Source organism: Mesoplodon mirus (assembly GCF_964341445.2).
Source record: "Mesoplodon mirus genome assembly, chromosome: 3".
NCBI lineage: Eukaryota > Metazoa > Chordata > Mammalia > Artiodactyla > Ziphiidae > Mesoplodon > Mesoplodon mirus.
The window spans coordinates 128466232-128479461 of record NC_138978.1 but is presented as its reverse complement, the minus strand read 5'-3'; the positions used below and the strand labels follow the sequence as shown (position 1 = coordinate 128479461).

The following is a 13230-nucleotide window of genomic DNA, read 5'->3' as shown; positions in this document are numbered from 1 at the left end:
TCTTCTCAAAGTTCATTTACTGTTATAGTATGTATCACTACTTTATTCCTTTCTGCTACTGAGTAATATTCTGTTGTATGGATATATCACATTTTGTTTATTCATTGACCCATTGATAGACATTTGGGCTGTTTCTACTTTTTGGCTATTATGAATAATGCTCCTATGAACATTCATGTATGAGTCTTTGTGTGGATATTTGTATATTTCATTTCTGTTATATACCCAGGAGTGGAATTGCTGGATCCTATGGTGACTCTGTGTTTAACTATTTGAGGAACTGCTAAACTGTTTTCCAAAGTGGCAGTACCATTTTACATTCCCATCAGCAATGTATAAGGGTTCCAGTTTCTCCACATCCTAGCCAGCAATTGTTATTGTTGGTTCTCTTGATTTTAGCCATCCTAGAGGTTGTGCAGTGGTGTCTTGTATCAGTTTTGATTTGCATTTCTGTGAGTTGTCTTTTTACTTTCCTGATAGTCTCATTTGCAGCACAAAATTTTAAAATTTTGTCAGTGTAATTATTCTATTTTTTCTTTATCTGTTACTTTGGGTGTCATGTCTAAGAAGATTGTATCTAACCGAAGGTCATGAAGATTTATTCCTGTTAGCTTCAAAGAGTTCTGTGGTTTTCACTCTGACATTTTAGGTCAGTGACCCATTTGAGTTAATTTTTGTGTGTAGTATAAGAAAGGGATCTTCCTTCATTCTTTTACATATGTATATCCAGTTGTTCTAGCACTATTTGTTGAAAAGACTATTTTCCCCCATTGAATTGTTTTGGCACCCTTCTTGCGGCTGCTTATTTTATACATGCGTTTGGATGAGACTATAAAATTCAAATCCTTATCTATTTTGCATGGATGGTATAAGATTTTAAAACACATTTTGAAGAAACAAGAATTTGGCAATGTTTTGAGACCCTTAGAAGTGACAGTCTAACTTTTCCTGGTAAGGTTGTAGCAAAAGAAACTGTGAATAGGGGCTTCCCTGGTGGCGCAGTGGTTGAGAGTCTGCCTGCCAATGCAGAGGACATGGGTTCATGCCCCGGTCTGGGGAGATCCCACATGCCACGGAGCGGCTAGTCCCGTGAGCCATGGCCACTGGGCCTGCGCGTCTGGAGCCTGTGCTCCGCAATGGGAGAGGCCACAACAGTGAGAGGCCCGTGTACCGCAAAAAAAAAAAAAATAAAAAAATAAGATAAAAAAGAAAAAAAAGAAACTGTGAATAACCAATGCATTTTTTTCTTCATAGGGACATCCAGCGTGCCCACAGAGTGGTGGCTGAGCTACAGGCTGGAATGTGCTTCATTAACAACTATAATGTCAGCCCAGTGGAGTTGCCCTTTGGTGGATATAAGAAGTCAGGTGAGGATCTGGGAACTGTGAAAGCAAACCCCCGTCTCTAGAGACACTGGTCATAATTCAGTCCTTATGGAACAGGTTCCTAAACCTGTGTGTGTATCAGAATCACCTGGAAAAGTATATGAATTCCTGGTCCTCCCCAGGCCCACTGTAACCATCTCTGGGAATGGAAGCTGAGCATCTTTATTTTTTCCAAAAGCTCTCCAGAAGTCTTTGATGTGTAGACTGGATTGTGAACAGCTGGCATATATCTGAAAAAGGTTTATCTCATGGGTAGGATTACTTTTTCCTCACAGTCTGTGATTGCCATTAAGTGTAAAACCACCCCTAGGCATTCTAACCATGGCAAGTTTGTAAATCTAGTCTGTCAGGAGATTTGAGGCATCAGGAACATAGCCATTACTTTGAGGTTCTTTCTTTGGAGTTTGTTGCTAATTTCACCAATTCTGTATGAGAATTGGTTTGGACTTTGTAGGTGCACCATTCTAAGAGTCCGACCCCTAGTCTCCTGGCAGATATTTATGGCCATCACAGTGTTGGCAAACATATAAACATGGATGAATGATGATGAGATGGTGGGTGTTAATTTGACAGTTTTATTTGGTATTGCGTTTGGTATCATTCTGGCATTCTCTAGTCATACTTCACTAGTCATTCTTGTCCCTATGGGGTACCTGGAGGAGCTGTAACGCAGACCTAAATGCAGGGTAGGAACCAAGGCTCTGTTTTATTCATTCATAGCCCTCAGTGTTTGGAATCTGCAGCTTTGGCCTCAGTGAGGCCTCTGAGGCCAGCTTTCCCTTCCCTAAACCTGAATCTTTGCATCAGTGCCCATGGATATGCCTATATGAGATGAGAGGGACAGAAAGCTGGCCTAACATGCCCAATGGGCTCCGTGCTGAGAGGATTTGGAAAGGAACAAAAGGCAGAGTGAGGCCTTAGCAGGGCCACTGTGTATGTCCCATTTGGAATGATACCCCCTGGAGATGTGCATTTTTGGAGACTGGGCCTTGCTCTTAGGATTCAGAGCCTGCCTCAGTCTGGGGTAGGGGCCACAAGGAAGGCTGTCCTTTTAGCACGTAACCTCATCTACTATTGCTTGGGCAGTGTCTTGGCTTTGAGTAACCTGAGAGCCTAAAGGGTCCACTCCCCACGTGAGTGGACAGAGTATAAATAGTAGGTGCTCTTACAGATTTAGTATAAGAGAAGGTTAATAAGCCTATTATGTAGAGTTAAGTTTTAAGTTAGCACTGACTTTCAAAGGCATCAGGTTATTGATAATTGTAGAGATTGCTCTAATGCTTGATAAGAAAGTCTGAACATTTTTAGACCTTAGTCTAGAACAGTAGATACTAGAAGTTAAGAGTCGTACTGGTAAGAAATGAAACCTAAATATTTCCCCATCCCCGAAGGCTAGTGTGTCCCTTTTCCCGCATCTAGCTCCACAGTTAATACATGCTGTTGAGGACTTGATCCCAGAACTTCTCGGCTCTGTGCTATTCTCCAGCCCTGGGAGCAGTGCCTGTTTCTTCAGGTCACTGTGGCTGGATTACCGCAGTGGCTCACCCTCACCCCTTCTCTTCCTTTCAGGGTTTGGCAGAGAGAATGGCCGTGTGACAATTGAATATTATTCACAACTAAAGACTGTGTGCGTGGAGATGGGTGACGTGGAGTCTGCTTTTTGAAAATGTGCAGTGAAGCCAGTGAACACGGCCGGGCCTGGGAATAATGAGAACCGGCTCTCTTGACTGCGGTGGTGCACAGCCACCTACCAGTTGAGATCCAGAATGTTGGCCATTCAGGATAAGAGAATGGTTCAGTGTTAACTCTTCATCGCTCAATCAATTTCCTAAGTGAAAATGTGCGTAAGTGCCTTTTAGATGCTAATCAAGAAAGCTGTGATTTTCCTTAAAGCAAATTTCTGTGAAATCTTTGAGAGCCGCTCTTCCACAGAGCCGACCCACTGACAGGTTCATTCTCTAGCTTGCTTTAAAGAACCCGTGCCTTTAGAGGTTTCAGGGGGAATCAGCAGAGATTTCTGCTCCTTGACATTTTTAAAGACATGGCCCTTTGTCATTCCATTCAGAAGGCTGGCAGTCGGGAGAGAGGGCTTGGCTAATAGTTGGGTCAGTGTGTGAATGCTGACTGGCCAGAGCCAGCGCTGCGGGGATGGGGGAAACCAGCTCCAGTCCTTGAGTTACAGCTTGCTCTCTTATGACAGAAGAGTTTCCTTTTAAACGTACAGATTATTTGTAATCCACTGCAGTATACTGAAACTAAATAAATCACATCGTCAGTCCTTTCAGTGTCATGTTTTGAAGCTATATACATCTCAGGGTTATAGGAGGACACAGGATAGGGCTAAAGTTAAACGTTTAAGGCAGAGGATTTGACCTTCTTTGCAGTGAGTACACAGGGGCAGGCTTCTGTTGCTGTAATGAACTTTCAGTGGCCCATTCAGACTTCTGGGCTCCATGTTCTTCCCAGCCCAGATAAACTGGGCCTGTCCTTAAACGGCTGTCAGATCATGGTGACTTCTCAGACTGTTGCAGTGATCCTCATCTTGCCCTCTTATCTTCCTTTCAGGGGAATAATTTAGATTTAATAGTGGTATTAGGGTTCTCCAGAGAAACAGAACCAATAGAATAGAACAGATACGTATAAGAGAAGATTTCGTATTGGAATTGGCTTACGTGATTATGGCGGCTGTGAAGGCCCACAGTCTGCTCTCCACAAGCTGGAGATCCAGGAAAGCTGGTGGTGTAATTCAGTCCACGTCCCGAGGCCTGAGAACCAGGAGTGCTGCTGTCTGAGGGCAGAAGATGGATGTCTCAGCTCAAGCAGAGAGAGTGAATTTGCCCTTCTTCTGCCTTTTTGTTCTATTTGGGCCCTGAATGGATTGGATGATTCCCACCACATGGGGAGGGCCATCTGCATTCCTCAGTTCACCAGTTCAAATGCTGATCTCTTCTGGAACACCCTCATAGACATACCCAGGCATCCCATCGCCCAGTCAGGTTGACATGTAAAATTAATCATCACAGTAGCTAAGAGGTAAGTGATGATTCTTGTTACTGGGCCTGCATCTGATTATCTATTATGATGGGCAAAAACTGTAGTTAGAGGATGAGAACAATTGAACCAGCCTCTCCTGATGGATATTTGCACAGCGGGCACATGCATGATACCAAGCAAGGCCAACAATGATCTCACCCTGGGTCTTCGGGGGTCACCCTGGGTCTTTGTGTGACTTCCACAGTAGGAGCCGCCTGGGAGAAGACAAGTTTCTGGCAGTTCCTCTGAAGAGAAAACAGCCAGGGAAAGGGAACCAACATTTGAATACTCCCTGCGATCCATCTGCTCCTTCCCGTCTCATTGAATACTCACACTAAACATGAGGAAGTTGTTAGCCCCAATTTTCAGATGAAGAAGCTGAGAATTGGAGAAATCTGGACCACAGCCAAGTCAGTAAGTTGAAGAGTAGAGTTCCAATCCAGCTATGTGGGACTTTAACTCTTATGCTTTCTGCTCTCCTTCCCCGATTCCTAGACCTTAACTCATTGTATTCATTTCATATGACTGCTGTAACAAATTACCACAAATGTGGGGACTTTAAAACAATACATTTATTATCTTGTAGTTCTGCAGGTCAGAAGTCCAAAATGGTTTCACCAGGCAAAACCCAGGATGTTGGCAGGGCATGCTCCCTCTGTAGGCTCTAGGAGAGAATCCTTCCCCTCCTTTTCCAATCTCTAGAGCTGCATTCTGTGGCTCACGGCCCCTCCTCTTTGTTTAGCAGCAACAGCTTAGCATCAAGTCTCTCTGCTTCCATTACCTTCTTCCTCTGTGTAGTCAGATCCCCCTCTGCTTCTCTCTTATATGGACACTTATGATAGCATTGAGGGCCCACCGGATGGTCCATAATAATCTCTTATCTCAAGATCCTTAACATAATCATATCTGCAAAGTCTCCTTTTGCCATATAAATATTCACAGGTCTCGAAACTTAAGATGTGACATAGCTGGTGGGGAGCATTATGCAGCCTACCGCACCCAACATGGTCCAAAGTGTGTTCCAGGATGTCATCAGCTATCGTACTTCACAAATTTACCTGAACAAAGATTCTTGTTAATGAAGCATCTTAGGAGAGTAATAATATGTACAAAATGCACTTAAGGAAACATGATTTAACCAAGAGGCCAGGCCTTCCTTTGATTTGGAAGAAGTTGTATCATCTAGTTAAATGCTCTTGGAGTCTCCTTTTTCTCTACTAGTATTTTTTTTTTTAATATTTATTTATTTGGTTCCGCCAGGTCTTTAGTTGTGGCATGCAGGATCTTCGTTGGAGTGTGCAGGATCTTCAGTTGCGGCATGCAAACTCTAAGTTGTGGCATGTAGGCTCTTAGTTGTGGCATGTGGGATCTAGATCCCTGACCAGGGATCGAACCTGGGCCCCCTGCATTGGGAGCGTGGAGTCTTACCCACTGGACCACCTGGGAAGTCCCTCTACTAGTATTTTGATTAAGTTTTGGGAGTTAAGCAGAAGGTATCCTTCTTTTTCCTTCTCCCATCTAATATCATCTCCCAGAGGTAACTACTGTTAACATTTGGGTGCATATCTTTCCTAGGATTTTCTTAAAGGTAATAACTGCCAACTAACCCTGTATCCTGATGAGGCCATGTGTAAATTTATTCAACTCATGTCCTTTTATATGCATTTTAAGATTTATTTGGTTGACAGCTTCCTGTGCTACAGTGTCATTTAACTGCTACTGGTAGAAATGGTTTTGGAATTGTATTAATGAGAGAAAGAAGAAAACCAAGACCCCTGTTGGCTTACTCCTTTGCAATAGCTCAGAGTCCTGATCTCTGGCTTGGCTTTTCTGTGACTCCAAACAGAGGCAGTCTCTCACTTCGGCAGGTTTTTTTCAGACAAAAGGTGGCCGCTGGGTCCCTTCTTTGCTCCTGCTGCTCTTTATTTCTTACACCTTCGATCCTCTTGCTGCCTAAGGCAGGAATCTGGCAGAAGGAAGGGGGGCTACAGTTTACTGACACCATCCACGGAAGTCATCCACCAGGAGCTTCCGGAGAAGGGGGGCAACCCTGAGTTCCTTACCTGCTTCTTACAATGGCAGAGTCTCCACCCTAGCTTCTCTGAAACGTGTAGTTCTGAGTTTGGCTTTTCCTCAGAAGTAAAAATGATTCCTTGGTTTTTCTTATACCTAGAGACCTATCTTTGTATTTCTTTTTACAGTGTGAGGGGGGAAAATATCAGCAAAGGGGAAAGAGGAGACCAAGTCTTAGCAGTTAAATGATGCTGTGAAAAACTATCAATCAGAAAGATCAGCAATGAGCAGTCTCTTGAGAGTAAATCAGCATTCCTCATGCTCTTGCTTAAGGCCCTACTGCGGCTTTTAGTTCAGTTAGAACACAGTCCAAACTCCTCACCGTGACCACCACTGCCCTTCTCTGATTCCCCCCTCTGTCACTCCCTGTTCACCTGTGTGTTACTCTGCCAGGCCTGTTCTTGCCTCATGAGCCTCACACTCGCTGTCCCTCTTCCCCAGAGAGCATGTTTTCCCAGATCTTCACCTGTAGGCTCCTGAAAGCCAAAAACTAAACATTCACCTCCTTAAATCTGCAGTTGCTGCACACATCCTTATCCCACTACACTGTTTTATTTACTTCAAAGCATTTATCACTGTTTGAGATTACAAGCTTATTATTTCTCCAATTAGAATGGAAACTCTAAAAGCCAGAACTGTCATGCCACTGGGCTCAGAAAGTACCTCATGTTTGCGTAAGTGAACGGATTCGAAGGGCTGGTAGAGCCTTGGTACTCATTGTGGCCCAGGGGCAGCAGCCTGTGCTTGTTTGACCTGTGGAATCTCAGTTCTCACCTCAGGCCTCTGAATCAGAATCTGCATTTTGACAAGATCCCCAGGAGGTTCTTACGCACGATAGTTTGCCAAACACTGGTTTTATAGCAGCAGTTCTCAACTTTGGCCACATGTTTGAAATACCCAGAGAGAGCTTACAAAATACTGAGATTCTAATTTAATTGATTTGGGGTGTGGTCTGCTCATCTGGATTCTTAAAAGGTCCCTGCTGGGGTTAATTTAGGGGACAGACAAGGTTGAGAACCACTGCTTTACTGCTGTGCTATCCAAGTACAGTAGCCATTAGCCACATTTAGCTATTTAAATACAATTAAAACTAAATAAAAACTCAGGTTTTTAGTTGCTCTTGTCACATTTCAAGTACTCGATGCCACATGTGGGTTGTGGTAACTATAGTGGACAGTGCAGTTGAATAATACTTCCATCATGTCAGAAAGTTCTATTGGACAGTGCTGCTTAAGAGAGGGAACTGAGAGAGCTGTTTTCGATTGAGTTAGGAGAGCATCTTTGGAGGCAAGTAATATAGGGATGAAAGGAAAGTGGGGCAAACTCTGGGGGTGTCCTTGGAACATAAGAAGATAACCTGGTTGCTGACTTTTGATAGATGAAGTTTCACCAGCAGGTGGCTCTCCTGCTTCCTACCACATCTTGTGCTGGAACCTGAGCTGGCCCTTGGCCACGGGAGCAGCACGCTAGGTTTGTTCCTCAAGAACCTTACACAGTAAGGACAGGTGGAGGTCAAGATGGCAGAATAGAAGGACGTGGAACTCACCTCCTCCCACAAATACATTAAAAATACATCTACATGTGGAACAGTTCTCACAGAATACCTGCTGAACTCTGGCAGAAGATCTCATACAACCAAAACTGTAAGAAAGATCACCGGGTAGGACAAAAGAAAAAAAGACTGTTTTCTCAGTGAGGTTATTGTTGCTGCTCAGTCCTCGAATAGATTTCCTCCACTCAGGCTAGGGACAAAATGTAAGACACCTAACAGGCACAACACAGGGAAGATCATGACCATTAAGCAAAATACAAGCTGTATCCGTATTCTGAGATAATACCAACCACACCTGCTTGTCGTTTTTGTCCAGGTTTGTAATATAGTTCAGAAAACAAGTTTTCAGTAATACAGGAATGTGTCCAAAATCACACCTACAGTGGCCACCTAGGCTCCTCCAAACTGGCTGTGGTGGAATTCCTAAGAAGTCTCAGACTGAATTCCCAAAAGGCCTCTCAAGGCCAGGAAAGCCATACCAAGGCCTGCCATCAACTCTGCCTCGGTGGAGTCCCCTCTTGTAGAAGTCCCCCAAATATTGAGATTCCTGCACCTGCCAGGAGACAGTCTTTCCCATTCACCTGCTTGGAACCCAAGAGTCTCCAATTTCTGGGGGGACCAGGCAAAGAGAAAAGAAAAATGTTTCAATTCTACCCATAGGTATAGTTTACCAAATTGCTGGAAGTCATAACTAACTTGAAGGGAGGGGCTTCCCTATATCTGGAAAACATAGATCAAAACCAGTAATGCTCCAGACAAAAACCATAAAAATTATAACCGTATACACCAGTTCACTCAGTAACCAATCCTTTTAACTTTTTATGAAATCATCAGGTTTTCCATTAGCAGTCTTTGATTTCTTACCCAGTTCAGCAGTATGAGCTGAAACTTATGAGACCTGTACTTGTCAAAAAGTCCTTCCTATGAATCTTCTTGAAGATGGAGCACTTTTTGCAAAAGCATCAGAGTACAACAATAATTGTCTATAAATGACAGAAGACTTAAAAAGGTACAGTTAAACACCTGATTGCAATGTAATCAATAAAGAAACTTGGTTACAATAACTAGAATTATGACTGATTATAATCTTAACCCTTAAAAACCTTAATCTCTGGCAAAAACCAAGGAGTAAGTAATTGTGAACTTTTTTTATACCAGCATTTCCTGATTGGAAAACTTACGCTTTAGTCTTCCTCTCCTAAGAAGGCAAAGGTAGGTAAACTTAGACCCACCCAGCAATTAATGTTCCAATATTTTATCCTATTTGAAATGACCCAGATAGTCAATGAATCCTCTTCATTTAGAGAATTTCAAGTTGCCAAAATCTGGAGAGACTATTTTAGATAGACATTCAGTGATCATTTCAATAGATGCAGAAAAAGCAATTGATAAAATTCAACATCCATTCATGATAAAAACTCTTACCAAAGTGGGTATAGAGGGAACATATCTCAACACAATTAACAGTCAATGTAATACTCAGTGGTGAAAAGCTGAAAGCCTTCCTGCTAAAATCTGGAACAAGAGAAGGATGCCCACTTCTATTCAACATAGTATTGGAAATCCTTTCCACAGCAATCAGAAAAGAAAATGATATAAAAGGTATCCAAATTGGAAGGGAAGAGGTAAAATTGCCATTACATGCAGATAACATGATACTACATGTAGAAAATCCTAAAGATGCCACATAAAAACTACTAGAACTGGTAAACGAATTCAGCAAGGTAGCAGGAGACAAGATTAACACACGGAAATTGGTTGCATTTCTTTACGCTAACAGTGAAATATCAGAAAAGGAAAGTAAAAGAAAAGTCCCTTTTAAAATCACATTTAAAAAATACATAGGAATAAACCTGACCAAGGAGGTGAGAGATTTATGTCTGAGAACTATAAAACCTTGATAAAGGAAACTGAAGATGATTCAAAGAAATGGAAAGTTATCCCATGCTCTTGGATTGGAAGAATTCGTATTGTTAAAATGGCTACACTACCCAAAGCAATCTACAGATTTAATGTGATCCCTATCAAATTACCCAGGATATTTTTTCACAGAACTAGAACAAATTATCCTAAAATTTATATGGAACCATGAAAGACCCAGATTGCCAAAGCAATCCTGAGGAAAAAGAACAAAGCTGGAGGCATGACCCTCTCAGACTTCAGACAATACTACAAAGCTACAGTAATCAGAACAGCATGGTGTTGGCACAAAAACAAACATGGATCAATGGAACAGAACAGAGAGACCAGAAATAAACCCACACACCTACAGTCAATTAATCTTTGACAAAGGAAGCAAGAATATACAGTGGAGAAAAGACAGTCTCTTCAGCAAATGGTGTTGGGAAAGTTGGAAAGCCACATGTAAATCAATGAAGTTAGAACACTTCCTCATACCATACACAAAAATAAACTCAAAAGGGCTTAAAGACTTAAATATAAGACATTACACCATAAAACTCCTAGAAGAGAACATAGGCAAAACATTCTGATATAAATCATAGCAATGTTTTCTTTTTTTTTTTTTTTGCGGTACGAGGGCCTCTCACTGTTGTGGCCTTTCCCGTTGCGGAGCACAGGCTCCGGACGTGCAGGCTCAGCGGCCATGGCTCACGGGCCCAGCCGCTCTGCGGCACGCGGGATCTTCCCGGACCGGGGCACGAACCCGTGTCCCCTGCATCGGCAGGCGGACTCTCAACCACTGCGCCACCAGGGAAGCCCGCAATGTTTTCTTAGGTCAGTCTGCCAAGGCAATAGAAATAAAAGCAAAATAAACAAATGGGACCTAATCAAACTTATCAGCTTTTGCACAGCAAAGGAAACCATAAAGTGACAAGACAACCTATAGACGGGGAGAAAATATTTGCAAACAATGCGACCCACAAGGGCTTAATTTCCAAAATATACAAACAGCTCATACAGCTCAATAACAAGAAAAACAAAACCCAATTAGAAAATGGGCAGAAGACATAAACAGACATTTCTCCAAAGAAGACATACAGATGGCTAACAGATGCGTAAAAAAAAGCTCAACACGGCTAATTAGCAATGGATTAGAAAAATGCAAATCAAAATTATAGTGAGGTATCACCTCACACTGGTCAGAATGACCATCATTGAAAAGTCTACAAATAATGAATGCTGGAGAGGGTGTGAAGAAATGGGAACCCTCCTACACTGTTGGTGGGAATGTAAATTGGTACAGCCACTATGGAGAACAGTATGGAGGCTCCTTAAACAACTAAAAATAGAGTTGCCATGTGATCCAGCAGTCCCACTCCTGGGCATATATTTGGAGGAAACTATACTTCGAAAAGATACATGCACCCCAATGTTCATAGAAGCACTGTTTACAACAGCCAAGACATGGAAGCAATCTAAATGTCCATTGACAGATGAATGGATAAAGAAGATGTGGTGTGTGTGTGTGTGTGTGTGTGTATATATATATATATATAATGGAATATTACTCAGGTATGAAAAAAATGAAATAATGCCATTTGCAGCAACATGGATGGATCTAGAGATTATCATACTTAGTGAAATAAGTCAGACAAATATCAAATAATATCACTTATATGTGGAATCTAAAAAATGATACAAATGAACTTATTTATAAAACAAATACACTCACAGACATAGAAAACAAACTTATGGTTACCAAAGGGGAAAGGGGATGGGGGAGGGATAAGTTAGGAAGTTGGGCTTAGCAGATACAAACTACTATATGTAAAATAGATAAGCAACAAGGACCTACCGTATAGCACAGGGAAATGTATTCAATATCTTGTAATAAAGTATAATGGAAAAGAATCTGAAAAGAATATATATATATGAAACTGAATTACTTTGCTGTATACCAGAAACTAACACAACATTGTAAATCAACTATACTTCAATTAAAAAAAAAACCTTATACAGTAAGTATTATCATTATCTTCAACCTACAGCTGAGCAAATGGAGGCTTAGGGAGGCTAATAAACTCAAGGGCATCATATAGCTACCTGCAGGGGGTGGATACTTGAGGTTCAGTATGGAGCAACGGTAGACTGGTATGGTTGTCTAATTTCCACCTATAACAGAACTCAGAATGTGTTTTTCCATAGAAATAAACTGACTCTTTGGAATGTACACTCTGAAACAGCAGTGAGTGGAAGCAGTACTTATGCCCTTTTTTTTTTTCTCCACGAGACCAGGGAATTTAATACAAACTAGCTTGCCAGGCAGGGTTATTCTCTATGGCATTGATACAAACTGGATTCTGCCCGGCCCTTGGGTGCCCTGGAAGTGTGTTGGTGGAGGAAACAGGGAAATGAAAAGGCAGAGCTCTGGGTTCCCCACTTCAACCACAGCACCCTTTCATGTGTTGGGTTCCTTATAAAACTTCCTTTGAGCCCATTCTATAATAGCAAAATGACAAAGATGGATCATATTACTTTGAAAAGCATACTCTGTTAAGACTTCAAACAAAGGTTAAAACCCAACTTTGTCTCCATGTCTCCCCTGCCCTGCTTTGCTGATGCCTCCTATAGTCTGATGAGAAAAGAAACCTTAACAAGTTCTCCAATCTCTTTAGGTGCATTTCTTATCAAACAAAAACCAAAAAGGCAAAAATCAAAATAAAAAAACAACCCAAACCACAACCCTAGCTTATTACAAATTTTTAATTATATTATCTTTTTAAGTCAGGAACAAAAAAACCGTACTATTCATCACCACCATCATTTCATAAAGGGACATTTTAATGTAAAAAAGAATACAAGTTAAAGCTTTATAAAAACAGTCCTCATTTTTCTTATTTTGCTCTCCACTGGTGAAAATTTCTCATGAACCAACACTGATCTAGTCCAGCTTTCTCATCCAATTCCCTGAGGACTCCAGGCAGTCATCTAGCCAAAGCTGACCATCTTCAATTGCCAACCAGGGCATTCTATCCTTAAATGTTTTCGCTCCTCGAAGTGGTAGTGGGGTACAATGGAAAAGGCATGAATTTGAGAGTTAGGCCTGGGTTCAAATCCTATCTAATCCTCAAAGGCTACTGAACACTTGAAATGTAGTTAGAGCAACTAAAGAGCTGATATTTTTGTTTGTTTTATTTATATAGTATAGCATAAATTTAAATGTAAATAGGCCTATGTGGCTAGTGGCTGTATTGGAAAGCACAGATCTAGACACTATTACTGTCA

General features: G+C 41.7%; 1 protein-coding gene and 1 long non-coding RNA gene across 4 annotated transcripts in view; one reads left to right on the top strand and one right to left on the bottom strand.

The window, feature by feature from the left end:
- ALDH9A1 (aldehyde dehydrogenase 9 family member A1) overlaps positions 1-3663 on the top strand; it is a 29019-nt gene extending 25356 nt beyond the window's left edge. For both annotated transcript variants that reach the window (XM_082612716.1, XM_082612715.1), the window contains 2 exons: positions 1255-1367; positions 2955-3663. In XM_082612716.1, the coding sequence (XP_082468842.1) occupies positions 1255-1367; positions 2955-2981 (140 nt within the window). In that variant the 3' untranslated portion in view covers positions 2982-3663. The remainder of the gene's footprint in view (positions 1-1254; positions 1368-2954) is intronic.
- Positions 3664-3746: 83 nt separating this feature from the next.
- LOC309799491 lies at positions 3747-11877 on the bottom strand. Of its 2 annotated transcripts, none has more exons than XR_014293289.1 (3): positions 4578-11877; positions 4058-4173; positions 3747-3943 (listed from the first exon to the last, which is right to left on the bottom strand). It is a non-coding gene; the product is annotated as an uncharacterized lncRNA (long non-coding RNA). The 2 variants fall into 2 exon arrangements; XR_014293290.1 differs by having other exon boundaries at positions 4058-6384; positions 6482-11877.
- Between the last annotated feature and the right edge of the window lie 1353 nt (positions 11878-13230).